The sequence below is a fragment of the Fusarium poae genome, chromosome 2 (genome assembly GCF_019609905.1).
Source record: "Fusarium poae strain DAOMC 252244 chromosome 2, whole genome shotgun sequence".
Lineage (NCBI taxonomy): Eukaryota > Fungi > Ascomycota > Sordariomycetes > Hypocreales > Nectriaceae > Fusarium > Fusarium poae.
In genome coordinates, this window is record NC_058400.1 from 4,159,922 (window position 1) to 4,182,154 (window position 22,233).

At 46.1% G+C, this 22,233-nt stretch overlaps 9 protein-coding genes across 9 annotated transcripts; 5 read left to right on the top strand and 4 right to left on the bottom strand.

Annotated features, from left to right (window-relative positions):
• Positions 1–15: 15 nt before the first annotated feature.
• Positions 16–2,048, bottom strand: FPOAC1_005255 (uncharacterized protein; the record flags this gene model as incomplete). The annotated part of the gene is made up of 2 exons (XM_044849785.1): positions 16–1,107; positions 1,155–2,048. 2 exons carry the CDS (start codon positions 2,046–2,048, stop codon positions 16–18), a joined length of 1,986 nt encoding a protein of 661 aa, XP_044708495.1.
• A 961-nt stretch (positions 2,049–3,009) lies between these two features.
• On the bottom strand, positions 3,010–3,334 carry FPOAC1_005256 (uncharacterized protein; the record flags this gene model as incomplete). Its single annotated transcript, XM_044849786.1, has 2 exons — positions 3,010–3,152; positions 3,205–3,334. The coding sequence occupies 2 exons, from the start codon at positions 3,332–3,334 to the stop codon at positions 3,010–3,012; spliced, it is 273 nt and encodes a 90-aa protein (XP_044708496.1).
• A 1,803-nt stretch (positions 3,335–5,137) lies between these two features.
• Positions 5,138–7,949, top strand: FPOAC1_005257 (uncharacterized protein; the record flags this gene model as incomplete). The annotated part of the gene is made up of 5 exons (XM_044849787.1): positions 5,138–5,218; positions 5,270–5,551; positions 5,608–5,934; positions 5,991–6,221; positions 7,527–7,949. 5 exons carry the CDS (start codon positions 5,138–5,140, stop codon positions 7,947–7,949), a joined length of 1,344 nt encoding a protein of 447 aa, XP_044708497.1.
• A 1,975-nt stretch (positions 7,950–9,924) lies between these two features.
• FPOAC1_005258 (uncharacterized protein) lies at positions 9,925–11,176 on the top strand (the record flags this gene model as incomplete). The annotated part of the gene is made up of 5 exons (XM_044849788.1): positions 9,925–9,948; positions 10,002–10,229; positions 10,298–10,500; positions 10,556–10,809; positions 10,860–11,176. The coding sequence occupies 5 exons, from the start codon at positions 9,925–9,927 to the stop codon at positions 11,174–11,176; spliced, it is 1,026 nt and encodes a 341-aa protein (XP_044708498.1).
• A 2,392-nt stretch (positions 11,177–13,568) lies between these two features.
• Positions 13,569–14,857, top strand: FPOAC1_005259 (uncharacterized protein; the record flags this gene model as incomplete). Its single annotated transcript, XM_044849789.1, has 2 exons — positions 13,569–14,386; positions 14,437–14,857. The coding sequence occupies 2 exons, from the start codon at positions 13,569–13,571 to the stop codon at positions 14,855–14,857; spliced, it is 1,239 nt and encodes a 412-aa protein (XP_044708499.1).
• Positions 14,858–15,091: 234 nt separating this feature from the next.
• On the bottom strand, positions 15,092–16,051 carry FPOAC1_005260 (uncharacterized protein; the record flags this gene model as incomplete). The annotated part of the gene is made up of 4 exons (XM_044849790.1): positions 15,092–15,424; positions 15,480–15,719; positions 15,822–15,873; positions 15,990–16,051. The coding sequence occupies 4 exons, from the start codon at positions 16,049–16,051 to the stop codon at positions 15,092–15,094; spliced, it is 687 nt and encodes a 228-aa protein (XP_044708500.1).
• A 480-nt stretch (positions 16,052–16,531) lies between these two features.
• FPOAC1_005261 (uncharacterized protein) lies at positions 16,532–18,179 on the top strand (the record flags this gene model as incomplete). The annotated part of the gene is made up of 5 exons (XM_044849791.1): positions 16,532–16,577; positions 16,629–17,218; positions 17,274–17,349; positions 17,413–17,449; positions 17,564–18,179. 5 exons carry the CDS (start codon positions 16,532–16,534, stop codon positions 18,177–18,179), a joined length of 1,365 nt encoding a protein of 454 aa, XP_044708501.1.
• A 60-nt stretch (positions 18,180–18,239) lies between these two features.
• FPOAC1_005262 (uncharacterized protein) lies at positions 18,240–19,919 on the bottom strand (the record flags this gene model as incomplete). Its single annotated transcript, XM_044849792.1, has 1 exon — positions 18,240–19,919. One exon carries the CDS (start codon positions 19,917–19,919, stop codon positions 18,240–18,242), a length of 1,680 nt encoding a protein of 559 aa, XP_044708502.1.
• Positions 19,920–20,672: 753 nt separating this feature from the next.
• Positions 20,673–22,166, top strand: FPOAC1_005263 (uncharacterized protein; the record flags this gene model as incomplete). Its single annotated transcript, XM_044849793.1, has 1 exon — positions 20,673–22,166. The coding sequence occupies one exon, from the start codon at positions 20,673–20,675 to the stop codon at positions 22,164–22,166; it is 1,494 nt and encodes a 497-aa protein (XP_044708503.1).
• Positions 22,167–22,233: the final 67 nt, after the last annotated feature.

A 22,233-nucleotide genomic window follows, 5' to 3' on the forward strand; every position in this document is an offset into this window, starting at 1 on the left:
ATCATCTCTACCTCATTAGTCCTTTTTCGCCTTCCAAAGTCCAAAAACGCCCGTGATGATCAAAAATATTTGAACGAAAAGCATATACACGCCGCCTCCTATAAAACAGACTGCTCCGACAGGATCCCTTGCTCCTCTCTTCAAGGCTCCAAAAATCCATTTGGCATCAGTCTTAGCCGTGCTCACAGCCCATGTCAAAGGCGACGGTTTGGCGGGCTTCTGCTTGATCTTGGGCCGGGAACCAGGGAACTCAGCAACCCCCTTTCTCTTGCCTTCCAAATCTTTCAGTGTCAGGGCGTGGTTCTCGTGCTGCCTGTTGCGAACGCTTTCCTTGGTGAGCATGCCCCGGATTGTCTCCTTTTCCGAAGCAGTGTTGTGATTCCACCATTCCTCGACCGCGGTGAACATGTACTTCTGGATAGGTGTTTTGTGACGACCTGGGAAGGCAGGGTGATGCATAATGGTCAAGATCTGGCGGATGGCTTCTTCTTCGTCGCGGAACGGATCGTCCCAGCATTTCACAACCTGCTGGGTAGTCCAGTTGGTAGTAACGGTTGATACAAGGCCGGCTGGCTGGTTGAGAACGTTGCTGAAGTGGTCTTTGGAAATATCCGAGTGGCTAGGATCCGATCCTTCGCCATCGAGGTAAACTTCTGCGGAAGTAGATTTCGCAGCTTCCGCGTCGACACGTTCCTTGGCCGCCTTGAGCGCATTGCGCAGTTGCATGATGGAACTCTCAATCATGAGACTCAGGTACTTGAACACGAGTTGATCTGTATATTTTCCCAGCTGCGTGCCTGAATCCTCCGACAAGGGTTCGTCGTCGTGTGTCTCGGTTCGCTCCTGGATCCATTTCTTTATGCGATCGTGAAGATAGAAAATGGGTTCGATGGTCTGCCAGAGGTTGTTCGCGTCGAGGCTACTTTCGGCTGTTGTGCTGGCCTTCTTGGATTCTTCGGCTTTTTGGAATAGAACACCGACGCTTTCAAGTTGTTGTAGGATGGGATCGTGGATTGTAGTGTTGGAGGCAAGCTTGCTGAGGGCTTCGATGGCAGCTCTGAGAATGTCGTACAGATGCTGGAACGCGATCTCCCCTATGTTCATCTCCTACAAAGGTCAGTATGTATTTTCCATCAAGAGAGTTGTGGTCTTACGTTTTCCAGGTTCTCCAGGGAACCCTTGCATTGAAGGACAGCCATATCATCAGCCTCACCTAAAAGACTGTGAAAGATGTCAAGCATGCCAAATGTTCCTGTCACAATAGGCGGAACCATTCGTCCTCTCCATCCCGGGGTCTGAACGCGACAGGCATCTCCGACGAAAGCGAAGACATCTGCCTCGCCAAGATCCTGAAGACATAGCTCGGTAAAATTGCTGTGCGCTGAGAAGTCCTCAAGAGTATGCAGTGCTGCACCGAGATGGATAAAGGCTTCCTTCTTGGACTTGGGGTCTTTGTCCCGGCCGAGCCGGATGCATTCGCGGAGTTGGCGCGTGACGTAATCAGCCGATGTATCCCAACCGTGTCCAGAGTTTGCGATGTAATTCTTCATGCCCGTCTTGGGGTCAAACTCGAGTTCTCGGGGATCGACAGGCCCCCGAAGCCTCTCGTCTACGTCTTTCGCATTGTCGGGGTACCCTTTGGGATTGTCAATGTGTTCCACATGGGTGTAACATCCCAGCCTCTCGCGCGTGACGTCAAATTCGTCGGTCGCAAACCCAAATTCCATGAAACCCAAAATGCTGACAATGGCTCTCAACACGGGTTCAGGAACGGTTTCGAGACCCGTTGTATCGATTATCTGCGAAAAGTCTCTCAACCAGTTTCCAAAGTATATTTGACGTCGTTCGAGGGCCGTAAAGCGATAGTGAGTGACGAAACTCGCAGGCAAATACCGCAGTGCCTCTGCGATGTCGCCATGTCGCCAGACGTAACCGTTGAAGGAGCTAGTTCCCGCCACTTCACCCGCGCCAAAGGCTGACACTCGGCTTGCGAAGAGGAGGCAGACGAGGCTGACCAGCAGTATTTTCGTCGTGAACGAGAATGTCATTGTTGCAAACGTTGAGGAACGCTGTGTGACGTCATAGACTTCTTGGTAGTGACGGAAAAGAGAAAATGATGGACACGGCCGACAAGGATTTTGGTTTTCGGAACATGGAATACCCGTACCGAGCAACCTGGCTTATCGTGTTCACAAAATTCGGACTGATATCGGGGCACTAGTGGGAAGATAAGGAGTACAAGAATATCGGTGCTATATGCGCTTGAACCAAAGTATCTCCTAACTGTCGACGAGTATCTTGATTCTCCAAATTGAAGTAACTTAATGCGCGCTAAAACAACTGCAAAAATAAATTCATTTCGAGATCGCATAAAAAATACAGACCACTTTTATGTTCATAGAAGTCAATGCGCATAGGAATATATCTTGAATTAATAATAAATGCATTGCTTTTATCGTCAGATCTTTTTAATTCTTTCTGGCGCCATTCTACTGGGTTTTCAATATTGAATGGTGTCTATAGGGTAAGGTTCCTTCCAGCAGAGACCTCTGTATCCAAGGGTACAAAAATAAACAGCATGCGAATCCCAGTAATAGAGGCATAAGTTGACTGACTAATTTTAGTTCTCGTCCGTGGTCCGTGCTGTCAATTTTCTTAGCACCTTGAGATCAACTCTTATCTTATCACACAAACTCAGGCAAGAATGGATCTTTCGGAGCTGGTTCCGCAGTTGCATCGGAACATTGAATACCGCCCAATTGATAGATCACTTCTTTGCGGCGTTCTCAGCATGGAATGTGAGATCACTGTCATTGTTGGAACCAATAATGTATTAGGCGCATCTTCTGGAGGGGGTTCTATTCCCACGATGCTTATTTTGAGGACATGTGTTGAATAAAACCAACGAGTAAAAATTAAGATGCCATGTATTGGGACCAGCCCTAATCTCATATCTAAAACAGGTGTAAATCGCTTCCTCGTGCTTCTTCACAATGTCCAATGTTAATCTTATTGTTTTGGCTTCAATCCCACATCGCCATTCCTCTTGTCAATGCTTATCTGCCCTTGAGACACCAAGTTCTGCGGACGGGCAAATAACATTGATGTAGTGATGGGTGCATCAAAGTTTTGTCTTGTCTTGACAGCCAGTGCTGAATGGTGGTTAGTAGAGGACCTGGCTGTGCTAGATGGTAAACGGCTTACCGGCTACTGTGGCTGCGAGCAACACTACTGGAAGTGCTTTGTTGACGCGCGCAATGCGGGACATGGCAGGTTGTGGTTGAGGAGGGAAATCGAAGCGAGGAAGAGCTCCGCCGAAAGAGTTGGTAGTCATGATGATAGTTGTGTTGTATTGTGGTGTTGGACTTGAGGGAGTTGGTATATATGATGGATTGAATGCTGGAGAGTGAATGATTCTCCCATTATCTTATATCAATTTGTTCCCATATAGAGAAATGAAAATGTATACTACTCTGTACCAGTTGTATCATTAATTAGGTAGTCGAGTCGCTCCGTTGTAGTGAGACAGCGACAAGTCAGACCATTGCCAGGGCATGTCTTACAGTGGTGCCAGCTCCCTAATGAAATGGCGTGGAACTTGTGGGGTCGTGGTCTGCTTTCTCCAACCCGCAAAGTCATCTGCGTATCGAATCTGCTGATACTCTAATGCACTGACAACTGTAACAAACAAGACACTGATGAGTGTTTGAGATTGGAACGTGGAGCAACATAAACACTCGATTTGTAAGACCGAGATGGTGCCTTTCTTTAAGCAAGATTATCTAGAGATACGGCTTTGTTTCAACCCATCTACCCGAGCGCCTCAGATCTACTCCGCAGTCATCTCTCTTGTTCGTTGATCAACATTTCTTGCCATATCCTGAGCAATACTATAATCTTCAAGACATATCCAAGTCAAGGACAGCTGAGGCAAGTCATAGGTACCCTTTTGATGCTGCGAGAATGAGTCCATTTTCTCCGGCTTTTCGCGCACCATTCATCTTGGGACGTATCTATTATCCCAGTTGTCAGTGGGATTCACACTGCAAGCCTAATTCTAAAACTTGCAATCGCTAATCTGCATTTACTCACGCGCCAATTGAAGTGGTATGATTGCCAATCTGTTGTAAAGATTGAATTATGTCATTGCCAACTCATACGGGGAAGCGGACTCACCAAGAACTGCGAGTACCTGTTGCATTGATGTGCTTTCGGAACCGACATGGCTCGATATCTGACCAGATCTCACTGATCGTATGATTGAAGCTGGTATTATAGCGAATAATAAGGCATATGTGTTTGGCATAATTTGACGCTGCAATGCGCGACATGTTTTACTTACCGACCTTTCTCGAAGGATTTGGCCATGTTCACCGAGACCACTAAAATTAGAGGGCCCGCTTCTGGAACCACCCTCTGAGATCGTGCCATCAAGACTTTTATCGCAGCTACATTTTATTAGAGAAACGAATGCTTTTATACAAGGCATTGTATAAATGATTTGGAACCATACAGACTACTAATACAGGCTACCATCTGTCAGGAATTGACGCGGACTTACTATTAAGGACGTAGCATATGGATACACTCGATGGGTTGGGTGTAAAAGACCCAGCCTGGCTTCCCAGAAGCAATGTTTGGATGACCGCTGGACAATATTGGAAGTCAATCTAATGATTGAGAGACTATCCAAGCCATTAAAACATCTTGCTCAAGGTCCGGATATCCTCCAAACTGACATACATGATGAGCCTGTGGACGTGGCTGTATATTAATTACATGTGTCTTCGCCAACATCCATCTATCACGATTCAACTTGGAGGGTATCCATGTTGCTCTGATTCAGTTCAAGAGATATCGACATTATGTCTCATATTTAGCAATCTCCAAGAAAAGGGCACACGATTGACGTCGAATCGTCGGGGTCCAAATCACGTTAAGTCCGTGATAACCGATAGCAATTCCCCTCAGGCTTAAATCGCCCACTAAAATGAAGCCCGCTTAACAATTGCCGGTCAGTGGAGGCGGAACGGCAGTTGTATTGCGCGGAGTTTGCGGAGTTTGGCTTGACATATTAACCTTCATCTCCTCATTTCCTATAGACAGAATCTATCAAGAATAAAATAACAAAACGAAAATGAAGGTCGCAATTGTTGGAGCCACTGGCGCTACCGGAGGATCCATCGCCAATGGCCTCCTGGAGTCTGACACGCAGTTTGTATGCTGCTCATAACTGTCTTTGGCTGACGTGATGACTGACGACGCATAGGACATTACAGCCCTGGTTCGACCAAACTCGATCGAGAAACCTGCGACAGTCGCTTTGAAAGAGAAAGGTATAAAGGTAGTTGCCGTTGATCTTCAAGGTAACCAGGATGAGCTTGTGGCTGCTCTGAAAGGCATTGACGTAGTCATATCGGCCATTTATTATCAGGCACTCCATGACGAGATTCCTCTTTCAATCGCAGCCAAGGCGGCCGGAGTCAAGCGATATGTACCTTGCTTTTTTGCAACTGTCGCGCCTCGAGGTGTTATGATGGCCCGCGATATTGTAAGTCTCTGTGAGCCTGTCCATATGGACTTTGACTAACGACTATCCCTTTGCAGAAAGAGGAGATTCTGGACCACATTCAGCGCATCTATCTCCCTTATACAGTGATCGATGTCGGCTGGTGGTATCAGATCACACTCCCTCTCGTACCCTCTGGGAAATTTGAAGGCCGCCTCACGGCTCCAAACAACAACATCATCAGTGGCGGGAACAAACCATCTGCTCTGGTTAGCCTGAACGACATTGGAAGATACGTTGCCGTTATAATCAGTGACGACCGCACTATAAACAAAAAGGTCTTTGCATACACAGAATCGAAAACGCAGAACGAGGTTTTTGAACTGGTCGAGAAGGTTACTGGTGAAAAGCCTGAGCGCACAGAGGTAACCTAAGCCCCAAAGCCTCACACGCGATAAGAAAACTGACGAGATGCTTGTAGATGCCCAAGGAACAAATTGAAGCTCAACTGGCACAGTTCAAAGATACCACTGAGTTGTCGCAAGGGAAAGCAATCCTGGATTATTGGATGTCCTGGGGCGTTCGGGGCGACAACACCGCTGAGAATGCGGTGTACCTTGGATATGTCCTCGCCAGCGATCTGTATCCTTCTCTCAAAGGCCAAAGCCTGGAAGACTTTATCCGAGATGTCCTCGACGGGAAGACCAAGTCAGTTTACTAGGTCATTTGCGCTGCTCTTCATGCAACATACGGACGAGTCAAACAGTGCGACTGACCAGACTCAATTACTCCTTGCTCTTAAAATGCGGCCAAGTCATGTGTTAACTATCCAGGTCGTATAATATTGGACGTATAAAGAGCGGTGCCACTGATAATGGCGACGTGTTATAGGAAGGAAATAGTTATTCGGGTATAGCATGCTATGCATGGAACGATTGAATATCAAGATCGGCAACCGAGAAAAGTATCACAAGTAGGACATGTTCTTGGGCTATTCCCGATGAAAGCAAAATCAATGAATAAAGACTTGGTTGTACAGTTGTCCAGGTGTCTTCTTATGCACAATATGCCGGGAAGCCTGTTTAAACACAAGATGCACCACATATATATTATGCTTCCTTCATTTCCGTCCGTGGAGACCCAAGGATACCAATCGTGAATGCAATGGTCCGGTTGGCTATATGTAGCGTCGGTTTTAACGGCTGAATTGAACAGATTGCGCTGTAGGATTGGGATCTAGACTAGTCCCTAGTTCCACACTCTAGTTTAGTTGCGACATGGTAAGGGAGATCGTCAATGCCGAAATGGCGGAATGCTGGATCCTGAAGCCGCGTGCAAGGGTAATGTCCAATGCCCACCTTAGCCCCTCTCTAACTAGTCTACTATGTATCTTGCCGCCGAAAGCGACGCTTGCTATCACAATCAATACCCCTCCCTAACAACATCGCATGCTGTAACCATCTTACTGGAATGCTACTAAGGTTTTGACGATGGATTTATTTGCCTCTTCGGAGCTTGATAAAATTAAAGAGGATTTGGTTAATTTAAACAATCCATTGTGATACGGGCGACAATGTGTTAGTCTCGATCTATCTAGATAGCCCACTAACTCAAACCGTTTGGTTTAGTCCTGCCCTAACTCAGGTAGAACATGATAGTTCACCAGATTCAGCCAACTATTGAAAATGACTGACTTTATCTGCAATTTAGATATGATTAGACAAAAATAGGAGGATAGGTAGATCTATAAGCAGGGATAGAACCTTATTGTTTTTGTTGTCCCTTTCTGTTACATTCCTTTCCTATCACAGGGAACATGATGAAGTCCTATTAACTACTCTTTCAGCTCTTGGCCTCGTGCCAACTTGCTTCAGCCTCACCATGCAAACGCTCTTCATCAGGTCCTTCTATTGTTTCTACAACCACTGAAACGGGGTCTTTGACAACACTCTCCGTGGAAACGGGCTCATCCACTGCGACTTCCGAGATTGAATCGAGTTCTGACTCCACTACATAGGTGCCAACTTCAATTGCTGAGCCTACGAGCACGCTTGAAGCAACAGATGTATCATCAGTCACCTCGTCGGTCGAAATGACCACCACGTTGGCTTCGACTACGACCGCCGAGCCCACCACCATTTCAGTTGCCACTACTACATCAGCCGCCCCCGTGGGTCCCGATCCAACTTCATGTGCTGCTCTTGACAACCCAGCTACAGTCGGAGGCAAAACTTTCAGCATCACCTGCGATACGGGGGTATCCTGCTTTCCGATTGGCGAATTTGATGGAGTTGGCTTTCTCGGCTGTCTTCAGTCCTGTAGTGAGAATAATGACTGCGGGAGCGTTCTATATGAGAAGACTAGTTCCTCTTGTGTCCTATGCTCAACCAGCTTTGGTGCAAGCCATAACAGCGGGTATGATATTGCAACTAAGCAATAGGTCGATACATGAGGGGCATCATCAACACACAGTTCTTGCTATTTTGATCGTTGCTTCTCATGTAAATATATATATTATTATATCAACACTAGTCGAATGCAACTTGGTCAGAACATGGATTGCTCACGGAAGAATATAGTGTGTTGTTAGGTTCGGAGCCAGCTGTATACCGGACTTCTCATCTAAGTTGCAAGCGATAACTTTGAAACATTATGTCGAGGTGAGCTCACGGTATGAGGCGGTAGTTAATGAGCTTGTGTTCTTTGAAGTTAGTCATATTCGCTGGTAGAACCCTAAAATCAAACATAGAAACGTGATTTCTTGTTTCATTAACCCCTTTCTCTTTCACCTCTTTTTATTATCGAAGTGAACGCCATGGAGCTTGGTTATACAACCATTGAAGTCGAATCTTCATCAACTCTCAATACAAGCTGGCGCATCTGCCACTAATACTTTTTAAGAACCGCTCACCCACCGTTTGAGAGAAGTTGAATCGAGCGGTCCGGTAGAGGATTAACAATCGTGTCATTGTAAAAAAAAAGAAGACGGAAGAAATAGACGAGGAGTTCTTGCTAAAATGAATTTGTATTTGTGCGATACCGATGCTGGGCTGTGTCTGCAGTGAGGAGAATATTGGATAGTATGGGTCCCCATTTCTGAAAACCACATAAGCCCTGGTACGTATCAAGATTAATATAGAAGAAGCGCATGCGTCTGAATTGAACAAGGAATAAAAGACCAGTGTTGAGATTCGGTTTCAGATATTGCAGGCTTAAGATGTTTCAAGTTCACGATATACTCACTACGTAGTATTATCTAGTGCCGAATAAAACTCGCAAATAAAAACGGTTGAGGCCAGTTAGAGTTAGTAGGCCACGACTAAAATCGTTGTGGATTTCTAGTTCAAAAATGTTAAAACTCTAATTAATAAACCACGTTGTGGTGGAAAAAGGCAGTCCACGCGCGCAGATTATCCCAAGCGAGACTACGGGCCGAGACTGATCTGTCGGGAAGCGAAAAGGGAACACTTTTGGATCCAATGAAACGTCTTGGCAATTAATAAGGTCTCTTTGTGGATATTAACTCTTAACAACCAGTCTAAAGTTGGTCTCGGAGCGAGAAATAATGACCCGCGGAAATAGTGATGGTAGTAGTACTATAGTCCGTGCCTTTTAGCCTGCCGCCGGTGCGACTATCCAGAAACGGCTGGAGACACTGCACAGCGGTAATTAATGGACAGTTTAGTTCCTCAGCTCAAGGTTTTTACTATTCTAGTGGCCGAGGATCAAGCAATGCCACTCATTTAGTCAAAGATTAACGACACGTGGTTGACGTCTGGAATCATTCCTTAGACGTAATGACTAAAATTCCGAAGACATGATGCTGCATCTCTCAACCTTGCAGGAATTAATTAACCGGGTTGATGTGATGGCGTGCATGCAATCTCTTGGTTTCAGCCTTCCATGATCTCCAATGACCAGGTATTGAATCCCACTGCTACCAACCGTGAAGTGATTATGGATACTTTGTGGATAGAACCAGGATGGAAGACTTCCGCTCATTTTTGACCAACAACTCCTCAATTGGGTCAAGTTCCCCTTAAATCCACCTGGTAAGCTTCTTTTTTCAACTGTCACTCGAGCCTGTGACCTTCCCTAAAAGATCCATCAAAGCGAAGCTAGTAGCAACAGTAGCTTAGCTTGTTACAAACTATCAAGCACTAGAAGTCCTTCTGGTTAGTGATGTCGACCAACAAAAACTTTAACGACCCAGGGTTCCCTGATCATTCATTATCTGTGTGTCCCTGCCATGATCGTTGTTCCCCTTGTCAAACGTTTTCGACATTTCTTTTTCTTTTTATTCCCCATGTTTCCTCAAATGTGACCATTCCTTGTTTTGTCTTTTGCCGTTGTTCTACGCTCGTTTCTTTGTTCCTGATCAGGGAGGGCGACCCTCCTTGTTTAAAACCTTCAGCATGGTTAGCATTAATGCTTCAATTGTACGATTGCACTAAAAATCCCGCAACCTTTTCATTTTTCTAACACCCTCCAGGCTATCCAGGCAGTTCTTCTTGTCCTGACCTTTGTCGTCCTTATCTTCCGTGGCTGGGCGCGCATCCTCTCCCACCAATCCATCTTTACACCGACCGATCTTTTTGCCTGGGCAGGATGGATATTTACACTGGGATGGTTCATTTGCTCGACATTAGCCCTTCGAATCCTCATCGATAACCCTGCATACACAACCGAACTTCTCGTAGATTCGGAGGAGTACCTCAAGGTACGTAAAGAGATCATCTGTTTGCCAGGATGGACACGCCAAGGAACTAACATTGCTTTGCCTTGTAGATCGTCTTTGTGGCACAATATTTCTTCGACATTGGAATCTACCTCCCCAAGATCTCTATCACACTGTTTTACTGGAATTTGATACCAAGGATCTCGGGACGGCTAAAGAACGCGCTGCTGGTAGTTTCCGTCTATCTGGGTTGCTGTCTTACTGCGACAGTTCTTACCGACACCTTCATATGTCAGCCCATTACCGACAATTGGTACTGCTTACTTCTATAACATACTTCGTAAAGACCGACTGGCTAATTGTTATAGGTCTATCCCGAATCAACTAAAGTCGACATGGAACTCATACGCCGCCTTTGTAATTCAATGGGTCTTGAACTGGTCTACAGATTTGGTCGCGTTTCTCTATCCCTTCTTCCTTCTTAAGCACATTACACTTCGCAAGGAGCAGAAACTCGCCCTTATCGGCGTGTTCTCTCTGGGTGCCATTACCCTGATGGTTAGCCTTTCACGATTTATTGCATATAATGCAACTGATTTCGAACTCGAAGACGAATCTGGCAGTATGTTTCCTCCCCTAATAAACTCGACTTTTCCCTGACCTGATCAACAGATATCTTATCCACCGCAGAGATGACCACAGCTGTCATAGTCGTTTGCCTCCCGGGCCTTCGAAGGTTCATTTCACGTGGTAAATCCCGTGAACAATCGACAGGGCCATCTAGTGACTACGCCCAAGGAACAGGGAACAATGGAACACAGCGAACGCGGCACCCACCGTCAGCTTACCAAAAATGGGGAGTGAGAGATGATGAGATCGGATTAGTTACTGAGATTCGTGGTGGCAATTCTACAGAGCTGACTGACGTTGAGCGTACCAGCGATGGAAAGAGTGTGTTTGTGACACATAGCATAACATCTAGTATATAGAGACAAACAAATTAGATTCCCGTTTAAATAAATATAGACATAATACTGTCAGGGCCTACATGGTTGTAGGGATTGTGTAACACCGTAAGGGTACCAAGTGGTATGTATGCTCATGTTTACAAACCAAAGCAAGACCCCCGCCTATCCCACTAGAACTACGATGGAAGAATAAGAAGAAAGCTTTCTATTTGGATCCCTACATCCGACTTGTTTATGTTGTTAATGAAAACACGCGCAGAGGACCACTATTGTACCAGTGCCATCAAAGCAAAATCGTAACCTCCAGATTGCGGACTGGATATCTGATTTAACCCCAAATACAGTAGAAAAATATCTACTGTCTCGAGAAATTGAGTTTTGAAGAGGGGAAGGCGCAATGGTAATCATGATCAACATATCCGATGGCATAGAAATGTATGCACGTCGGTCGTGTAGATTCCGTACCAAAGTTAACCAATGTATTAACTGGTCTACCGAGATTTTAAAGCTTGTGATTGGTCCTCCTGAGATCTCCATATTGGTTCAAGATAAGGCTTGGAGGTATCAACTGAATTTACGCACTATTATCTCTAAGCCCTGGGCGTGTTTCCGCTTCCCCTCTATGCTTTGGACTAATAATATCGCCTTATATAACACGTGGTGTTCATTCTGAAGTAGAGTATCTGCTTGGAGTTCTAAGCTACGGAGTACAGCAGAGGATAAGACATTGCATCCGAGACCTAGAAATGACAGAGTAAAGTGATAAGTGAAGTCTAGTCTATCTTCACCCCACGATGCATGTGGCAGGGTTCGAGTGATAACATTTTGAAGGCGGTGACGAAGATAAGGTAGGGATGCGTTGGAAGGAATCTCCATCATCTTACCCTCCTCAAATGATCATTTAGTCAGTGCCACTAGGGAACATGTACCGACGAAACCCCTTATCGGCTTTCCCCTCCCGTTTGACCCAAAAGCTTGTTACTCTTAAATGTGGCTTGACCTATGAATTAGATTGGAGCTACGCGTGAGTGGTCTAACAGTTTCATACGATGCCAAGATGAACTATATTTGGGCTGATATAATTTGTCTTGGGGATTGACCGATAACTTATTGAGAAGTCTTGTCGGTTGTGGCGTCAAGCAAAGTTCAATATGAAACGAGAAACACTGTTGCTGTTGCCGTGGGATTCAACGAGATAAGGAATGGTTCCATCGGCTATAATCCCGAGGGTCGGGATCGTCGGACCATGATGGAAGGACAAGGCAAGACTGAGGAAACTCGGATGCGATATTGGTGGCAGGAAGTGATGAGATGAACAACGGCAGACATCACTATTTTCTCTTGTCTCAGTATCATAATTAATGTATGATGCCGATGTGACATGGCCAAATCCAGACCTTTTCGGAGACGGACAGTGGACACCCATCAACAAACTTAGTTTCTCCTCTGACACCGCTCACCGAGCAAGCTGCAGGAACATCGGCACTTGAATCATATACCCCGGGGTCTAGAAATCCAGTATCAAATAGGAAGAAGATAAATATCCGTTATCATAGCACCCTGTAATGATTAGTACGGACATAACGGCAAAGGCCCCGTTCTTCTCGTCTTTTGAATCCGACGACCCGATGCACATGATCATGAATCTCACCGGGCCCAAACTCTCGTCCTGGTCGAAGAATGCCACGATATCTTTCAATATGCACAATCTGCCCTCCATTTACCATTTCAGGTAAAGTCCATGTCATTGATAAGCTCAAAACACCAACACATTACAGCATATCTGTTGCCTGACCGATCTCGGATACATCGGGTTCTATTCCCTGGTGAGTCTGGCTCTCGGCTTCAGAACCCGAGTATGCGGGGTTGACCAACCACAGCATCAGTCAGTCTCGTTTATTGCCTGTTGCGGCTCGTGGACCTCGAAGACGCAAGTCTAAACCCAATATGACCGAACAATGATAAGTCAGTGGCGTATGGAACCCCTCGCCCGCATATGCCAACCCCATGTTTGATGGCTGCACACTACGTAGGTACGGCCAATGGCATATTTGCGATTAGTGTTGTGACCTGTTCTTTGTCTTTTTGATCTTTGGTCGATCTTCTGTCTGTCACACGACCTCATTGACAAGCTCCTCTTCACACCATCACTGGCCTCAAATTAGTCCGAGATACGGAATGGAATCTCCTGGGTTTGATATCCGAAGGTAGGGGGTTGGCCTAGGGACCGGCATTCAACTCATGGCTTGATCAGCTGAGCGGTCATGGAGAGCGAGCCGTTGTGTATAAGAATCTTCCTTCCTTTCCATCCCAACTTCAGAAACGAAGTTCTTTAGCTCAACAGGACTTACTACTTTCATCTCGTCTCATACTTCAAAAGTAATTATAAACAAGATATATCTCTGCAGCCACAATGAACAAGATCAAACTTCACATCGAAAGTGACAACTTCACAGAAGAAAGCCACAGAACCCCCGTTCGTGCTCTTCCTTCAACATGGTACACTTCACCGGAAATGTTTGAGCTTGAGAAGCGCGCTATCTTCTCCAAGAAATGGCTTCTCGTCACACACCAGAACAGACTCGCCAAGGCTGGTGACTGGCTCAAGTTTAACACGACAGGATACGAGTTTGTCGTCGCTCGTGATCGAAAGGGTAACTTGAATGCATTCCACAATGTCTGTCGTCATCGGGCCTTCCCAGTCGTCCAAGGTGGAACTTCAGGAAACTCGTCAATCTTTGCTTGCAAGTACCACGGCTGGTCTTACGGTCTGAGTGGCAACCTCGCAAAGGCTCCCAACTACGACGTACTGGACGGATTCGACAAGAGTCAGAATGGCCTTTTCAAGATTCATTTCAAACTCGATGCATATGGATTCGTCTGGGTCAACCTCGACAGCTCTGATAACCCAGAGCCTTGGACGAACTATTTCGACGGGATCGACCAACAGGAGAGACTGTCCAAGGTCAACTTTGAGGACTATGTTCTCGACAACGAGTATGGCATGGAAGGCAACTACAACTGGAAGATTCTCGCAGACAACTTCAACGAGTGCTACCACTGTCCTACGACACATCCCGATTTGCCAACGCTTGCCGACCTTGGAAAAATGAAGTGTGATACCGACAAGGCATGGATCAAACATTCGAGTGTCCAGACCGAGGAGCAGAAGAAGGCCGGCCTTCAACTCGCAAGCACATATTTCTACCCCAACGCCTCGGTAGTGGTTCTGTAAGTCTTTATTTCCCTTCCAGTTGATACAATTTGCTAACTTTGTGTAGACCTCATTTCATGATGATCCAGCGTTTTGTGCCCACATCAGCAACTCACTCATCAATGCATTACCAAATATTCCGAAACAGAACCTCACCTGATGAAGATTTCCATTTGGCTGCCGACATGTATGCTCGAGTGGTCTCTGAGGATAAGGACCTTTGCATTGGCGCGCAGCGAAACCTGGAAGCTGGAGTTTTCATCAGTGGTGAGCTTCATCCTCGACTTGAACACGGCCCTCTGTCATTCCAAGATGGACATCGAGACGCCATTCATGCTCATGTAAAGCTTGAGAGGGAGGCTGGAAAGCAAATCTGGCCGGCTCGGCAGAAGTTACCTGATACAGAGAGCGCAAAGAAGAATATGGAGGATGAGGAGCTTTGTTCGAGTTTGTCTTGCGGAGGACTTCAGGAAGTTTTGGCTTGGTGAAAATGCAAAACTTTGATATATGGGGTTTAATGGATTTGGATGGAGTATGGAGAATGATGAAAATGATTTATCGGATCAATACTGTTTATGAGAAATAAGTCTTATGTCTGCTTGAACCTCCACCGAAATAATCATTGTATAATTGTCGTGCCATACCGCGACTCGACAAGTTGCGATGTATTAGTAATCGGCAAAGGTACCCTGTCAGTGACATCGCATTAGAATACAGAAGCCTTATCTCCCATCGCTGGGTTCTGCATGGGGTTCCCTGACCATAGTAAACAGCTTAACGGCATCCCCGTCATCATCGCAAATCATCTCTGTCTGTAGTTTGAACCCAAAACGACCATAGATAGCCACATTAGGTTTGTCTCGACTTGACTCGAGATAACACTTCATGTTCTCGGCGTCAGCTTGTTCAGTCACGACCTTCATCATCTTCGCCCCAACACCTTTCCCTTGAGCCTCGGGTAAAACAACCATAATGTTAAGAAAGTAATACCCTCGAGGGTCTCTCCAAACGTCTGATTGGACCTTTGCTTGAGCGTCCTTCCAGATATAGTATCTCTGTGAATTTTATAAGAGAGTGTGATGGCCTGTTGTAGAATAAACTGTTACTTACAGTGACGTTAAGCCCTCCTCGCCCATAGACCAAGTTCATCCACATTTGCCCAAAGTAGAGTCGCCAACTCTCAAGCCAGTCATTCCACGTGGGGGCTTGATCTGCTGGTTGTGGACGTAACCACATAACAACACCAAGGACTTTGTCGCTACCCTCTTCTTTGGCGACATGGAAAATACCATTGCGCATGCCCCATCTCATTCGTATACTGAGGGATACTGAATTCCTTTGGGGATTGAACTAAGTATCTGTGCTTAGCTAAGACGACTCTACTCGCGAACAAGGAACATGAGTATAAAGCCAGATGGGCAGAGAGGGGCTCAAAAAGGTTGTACTACTTACATTCTTATGATCGTATACCCATTCATTGTATGGATCTCCCGCAAACGCTTCTCTACAACAATCAGCTGCGTCAAGAGCAACGTGAAGCAAAGACAGTCTGAAACTCCAGTACAACAAAAAGGGGCCAGGTACAGTAGGCATTTTCCTGCCTGTATTGGCATCACTTACTGTACTGCTTTCACTGCTCCAGGAATATCTTTCTCCTTGAGATCTGTCACGTATATTGCCATGATGAGGAGATAATGATCGATTATGGTTTTAGACCTAGACAACTGATGACGATGACACTTGGATATCGCCAAGTGGATTTTGGAGTATGTGAAAGGATATTTAATAATACACCTCGGTATTCTATCTAGAGGGTAGGCGGGGTGAGTTGGAATGCATGCAAGTTAATCTATATCGCATAGACTTGCCTAATCAGACTAGACTAGTTCGCCAAGTTGACTGTGTGGACTTCCCCGCTGTCTATATCTTGGTCACTATCGCTTGACCTTCCCCGAGGGAGTAGGTAAAAGCGAAAGGCTGAATTGCTTTCTTATCAGTTTTAAAGAGGACATGAGGGGAAGATTTACCTCGTCACTTGCAATTACTGAGCGAAGTTGGTTGTTTTGATAAGCTTTGTCACTTTCTATCCTGCTTATGATTCCCATCTGTAACCATTGAACTTTCTTACACTTCGGGATACTTCCGATACTAAGCTTGGCAAAATGACAGGATCTACACCAACATCTGTTAGTGATGGTATACAATATAGTGAGTAACAGAGTCGCGCATTGGATAAATACTAAGATTATTTCTTCCTAGGCTCGTCAAAGGCTCAATTCTTGAACAACGTATCAAGCGCAATTATGAAAGATCCTGGTTTACCGCGTCCAAATCCTACGACATCGGCATGGCAGGTTCCGGTCCATCCCACAGTGTCATCCATCCAGTCTTCAGAGCTTCCAGAGTATACCGACTTTGTTGTTATCGGGTCTGGGATCACAGGGTGCAGCGTCACCAAAACCCTGCTAGAGCATGGGGCTACCCAAGATTCTCATGTTACAGTGTTAGAAGCGCGTACACTTGTGAGCGGGGCTACTGGAAGAAATGGTGGACATCTCGTGACTGCTGCTGGTCATACTTTCGGTCCTCTAGCTCAACAGCATGGGATTGAAGCCGCAAAACAAATTACACGCTTTAGCATCCTCAACATACAACACATGATCAATATGGTCAAGGCAATGGATAAGGAAGTCCAGGATGATTGCCAGATCCGAGATGTCCGAAAGGTCATGGCTGTTGGAGACGACGAAACGTGGACAGCTGCGAGAAACTCAGTTTTAGCCTTTCAGAGACATGTACCTGAGCGTAGCTCATATCATTGTATTGTGGATGCGGATGATGTATCCGAGGTATGTAATGCTTAATGCTATGTTGTATTTTCGCGACTTAAACTAATGTGCTCAGAGATGGAACATCAAGGGGTCATCTGGAGCTGTTGAACACGATGCTGGAGCCATATGGCCTTACCGTCTTTTGGCTGGTATTTATCAACGTCTATTGGCAAAATTTCCAGATCGACTTGCTATCGAGACTAATACCCCAGTTACCAAAGTCGAGTTTTTGGGGAGTTCTGAGTATCCGTATGTACTAACCACATCTCGCGGAAGTATCAGGACTAAAAGAGTCATCCACTGCACAAACGGACACGCATCTCATTTGCTACCCCGGCTTTCAGGAAGGATATATCCCTTTAGAGGAACTATGTCAGTTCAAAAGCCTGGTCCAGAGCTCGCCAACGTGGGTGCATCCAAATCCTGGAGTCTTTCCCATAAGGCGACACTTGACATTCGATCGGGCTTGTACACCACAGGTCTTTATTACCTTCAGCAGAATGCTCTAACAGGAAGAATCTGGATTGGGAATGAAACTGCATATATGCCAGATATTCTAACTGCTGATGATACATATGTACCTGAAGCAGCAGTGCAAGCCCTTTCATCAATCCTCCCCAAGATGTTTCTAAATGGCTGGGGGTCTGAGTCTACTTCTAAGATTGAATCCATATGGTCAGGTATCCAGGGACATACTGCAGATGGATTACCGGTTGTCGGCCAGGTCCCTGCTAGTGTTACCGGTACCGAAGACGATCAAGGGCAGTGGATTGCGGCTGGATTCAACGGGTATGGCATGGATAAGTGTTGGTTGACTGGAGAAGCCTTGGTCAAGATGATGTTAGATGAGGATGTCAGTGATTGGTTTCCACAGTGCTATCGAATCACTGAGGATCGACTCCAGAGTCAGCTTACAGCTGAGGCCACAGTGGAAAAGTTCGCCAACTTGGCCTCCGAACCAGTAGAAGTAAAACTTTGAACTTTAGCAAGGAAACATATTGCTTTAAGCAGAGTTTCTTCAATAATGAGTATAAACTAGCTAGCCAAACATTGTACCCATCTTCTTCTCGTATGCCACATCCAGCCAGTAGACCTGCGTTTGTCCAGCATCCAGAATTGCCCATATGTCATTGATCAGTTGAGAAATGGCCCGCGTCTTCTGCAGAGGTAGGATGCGTGTGTATGCTGATAATCTAGAGGCAAGGAACTTACGAGCCTTCGTAACACGAAATGGCAAATGATCAAGACTCTCAAACCCGTCCTCCAATGGCGTTTGCTTAGAGCTAAGTGCTAACTCACTAGACACAGCCACCATGATGAAGGGCTGAGCACTTCGAGTATGTGATTCAAATGGAATGGTTTCCAATATTGTAATGACATGCAATGCTAGTTCGGTAAGCCAAGTTTGTCTTTCTTCAATGGTTGGGCTTTTAGTCCTCGGTAGAGGCTGGAGTATTTTCTCTTTATCCCATGGTGTATAGCGCTCATTGAGAAGATCTGGGAAGACGCGGTACAGCTGCAAAAGACCGGTACATCGGTAGGCCTTGTCCATCAGCTCTAGATGCTTCAGCGGCGTTTGCGGATCACCTGGATCTTTGATCTGTGACAAATCGGGCGGTCGATACGCCAAGAGAACGCGTTCCAAGCGCCTTGCCTCCCGTAGTGAATGCCTGAAAACATCGACGTGTTCCTCTGTCATGAAGTTGATTTTTGACATTCCTTTTCTGTAGTGGAATATGATGATTCCGATGTCTCTTAGTATTTTAATGACTCCATTGGAAATACCACAGTAAGGGTGCGGCTCTACCATTCTTTCCTGTCTTGCCGTGGCTGGAGGAGATTGTTTCCTAGAAGCCCTAAGATTCTGCCCGTCGGTCAGGTATGCAAGAAGCATCGCCCAGTAGTCCATAGTACTGTCGAAGAAAGACGTCGCTGAACTTCCATTGTCGGTAATCATCTCATCAAGCATATCCCAACTCGTTTGATACATATCCGGGGCGAGATTATCTGGGTTTATCCAGCTTGAGGTATGACCCAGAAAAGTAGTAGCGAGCGTCATCGCCTGTTTTTGGCCCGGCACTGCTGTTTTGTTTTTGATGTATACCAGAGCGCGAGAATGTTCTTGTCTAGCAACTGGTAGTAAATGAGGGAAATTCTCCGATAGACATGCTGCCGCCATACTTTGGATAGTGTGATGCAAAGCCCCGGACGATTGCCACATTGTTTCTGCGATGTTACGCATGATGTTCATCTTGCTGTCCCAAACACAGTAAAGAGGAATAACCTCTGAGAAGAAGTACTCAGAGAGTGCGGTGGGAACATGAAGTATTGGACGTGGTACTTCCTCCACTTGGTCCACTGTCAGAAGCTGGGATAGAGTTGTGATCTGGAAAGGGGTTTCCGATGTCGAGGGTAGTAGTTGTGTTGCCGATATGTCGTCAGTTTGTAGAGACCGAGGGCCACTTAGCTGTTCCAAGACGCCGGATGGCGAAGAGAGAGTGTGTTGGATATCGGACCATGCCATGCCATCTAAGTCAGGACAATCCCAAGTAGCATCGGGAGATTCCATAGACCCAGGTGCCAGTAGGACAACAGCAGCATCAGTGGCTTCTGCATGAGGGGGAGTTATAGATGACATGGAATCCCACTGGCTTGGCGTATTCAACCAGGGCTCAGACCCGTCATCTTGAATTGGTGGTTCAGTAACACGATTCAACATTGACGGATCACCTGGCAGCTGTAGTTGCGGCCAAGTTTGGACAGATTCTTGGGACATGAATCCACCAGCCCGCAGTTCATGCTTTTTTGACCATCTAACATTAAGCGCATAACCGGGACATTGAAGATTTCTTGTTTCGCAACGACCACATGTTGGCTTCTTTTCGTCACATTTGATCTGGCAAATTTAGCCACTGCGTATCGATATAGACGAAAATTAGACTTACCTTTCTTGCTTTGCATCTCAAACATCCATTTCTAGACTTGATATGAAACGCTTTAGGTGAATGACTCATTTGTTTGTTGTGATGATATACTTTCAACAATAATGTAAAAAGAAATGCATCTGTTAAACAGTCGTCTTGACCAACCTCAGTCCCCTCTCCATATTTCCCCGCTCCTCTCCCCAGACATGACACTATTATTGACCAGATAAGACCCCGCGTGATAAGATCTGACATCGACTAGGGAGACCTGGATTGAGCTGAGTTTGTTCACTCTCGTACATACTTTCCTGATTCATCCTAGCTTCAGATAACCACCACTCACAATTATCGCAGCGCATTTCCTCATTCAACATGGCTTGAAGTCTAGACTAGACACTCGATCTTTTGAGATAAGGGACTCCAGATTGGATTTATTAATCGATCGGACAGTCTTCAATCGAGCAAGGGATCCCTTCACAGATACGGTTGATGAAATGAAGTCTCATAGAACTCATACCGCACCTCGCGACGCAAATCAATTCTCCATGATGCCAGAAAAGTCCGACCACAAATACAACGATAGCGAAACAGCACCATCCGGGTCCATTCGACACGGAGATGTTACAGTCCAGACTGTAAAGCCATTCACAACTCTATCTGCCCTTGGTATCGGTTATGGAACAACCAACACTGCAGTCGGTCTGCTTCTTGTCCTTGGAAGCACTGTTCCCATGGGTGGCACGCCTCTTTTCTTCTGGGGATTCTTGATCCAGACCCTTGTAGGTCTCGCCACTGCAACAACCCTCGCAGAGCTGGCTTCGGCGATACCCCATCCCGGCGGCCAATATGTATGGGTGAATCGTCTGGCTCCGCCAAGATACCGCCGCGTCTTGTCTTATTTCACCGCTGTCATTAGTTGGGTAGCTGCTGTCGCGACGGGTGCGTCAGCCTGTCTGTCTGTACCTACGGGCGCCTGTGCTATCATTTCGCTGCTGAACCCCAACTTTGTGTATAAGCGATGGATGGGATTTGTTGGCTTCCAGCTTCTCAACATCTTGACTGTCTTTGGAGCCAGCTTCGAGCACGCTCTTCCCAAGATATCAAAGTTCATGTTGCTGTTTAGTTGCATGACTATTTTGACTATATTCGTTACACTATTTGCAATGTCCGATTCGCACATGCCAACCAAAGATTATTTTACCAAATCAATCAACATTTCCGGTTGGCCGAAGGGTATTGCATTTATAATCGGTATGAACGGAGCCAACTGGAGTTTCTCTTGTCTGGACGTGGCTACACATCTTGCCGAGGAAATACCCTCTCCAAGCACTGATATTCCCAAGGCTTTGATATGGACGATTGTAGTTGGATTTGTTTCTGGACTCTTAGTCGTCACTTCTACTTTGATCAATGTGTCAGGAATTGATGGAGCCGCTGATAACTCTGCATTGGCTCTCTTCTATCGCATTACAGACAGCAAAGCGGCGGCTGTGGGTCTCTGGGTGCCAGTTCTAATCACCACGGCTGGTGCAGTGTGGTCTATTCAGACATGGCAGTCTCGCCTGGCTTGGACCATCAGCCGAGAAGCTGGTTTCCCGCTCCATCGTCACCTCAGCAAGCTTGCACCTTCGCCAATGCACACTCCCATTTGGTCCCTCATCTGGTCAGCTTCGGGCACTGCCATCTTTGGATGTCTGTATCTTGGTTCCGACTTGGCCTTCAACTCTCTTATTTCAACTGGACTTTTACTACAATACATCAGTTACAGTCTTCCTACTATTCTTATGCTTAGTCAGGGTCGGTCTAACTTCCGACATGGCCCGTTCTGGTATCCAAGATTAGGGTTCTTGGCCAATCTCGTCATGTTGGCCTGGACAGCGGTTGCTCTTATCTTCTACTGTTTTCCCTACTACTTGCCTGTGGTAGCTGAACAGATGAACTATGCGTCCGCTGTCCTTGGTGGCATTGGTATCTTGACTGTGTGTCTATGGTTGTTCTATGCGAATAGCCGCTATGAAGTTAAGGAGATACTGGATGACTAGTCTCCAGTGTGTATCGGTCTGAATTCAATCAACTATGATGCAGTAGTTGATACCGCCATGACATATC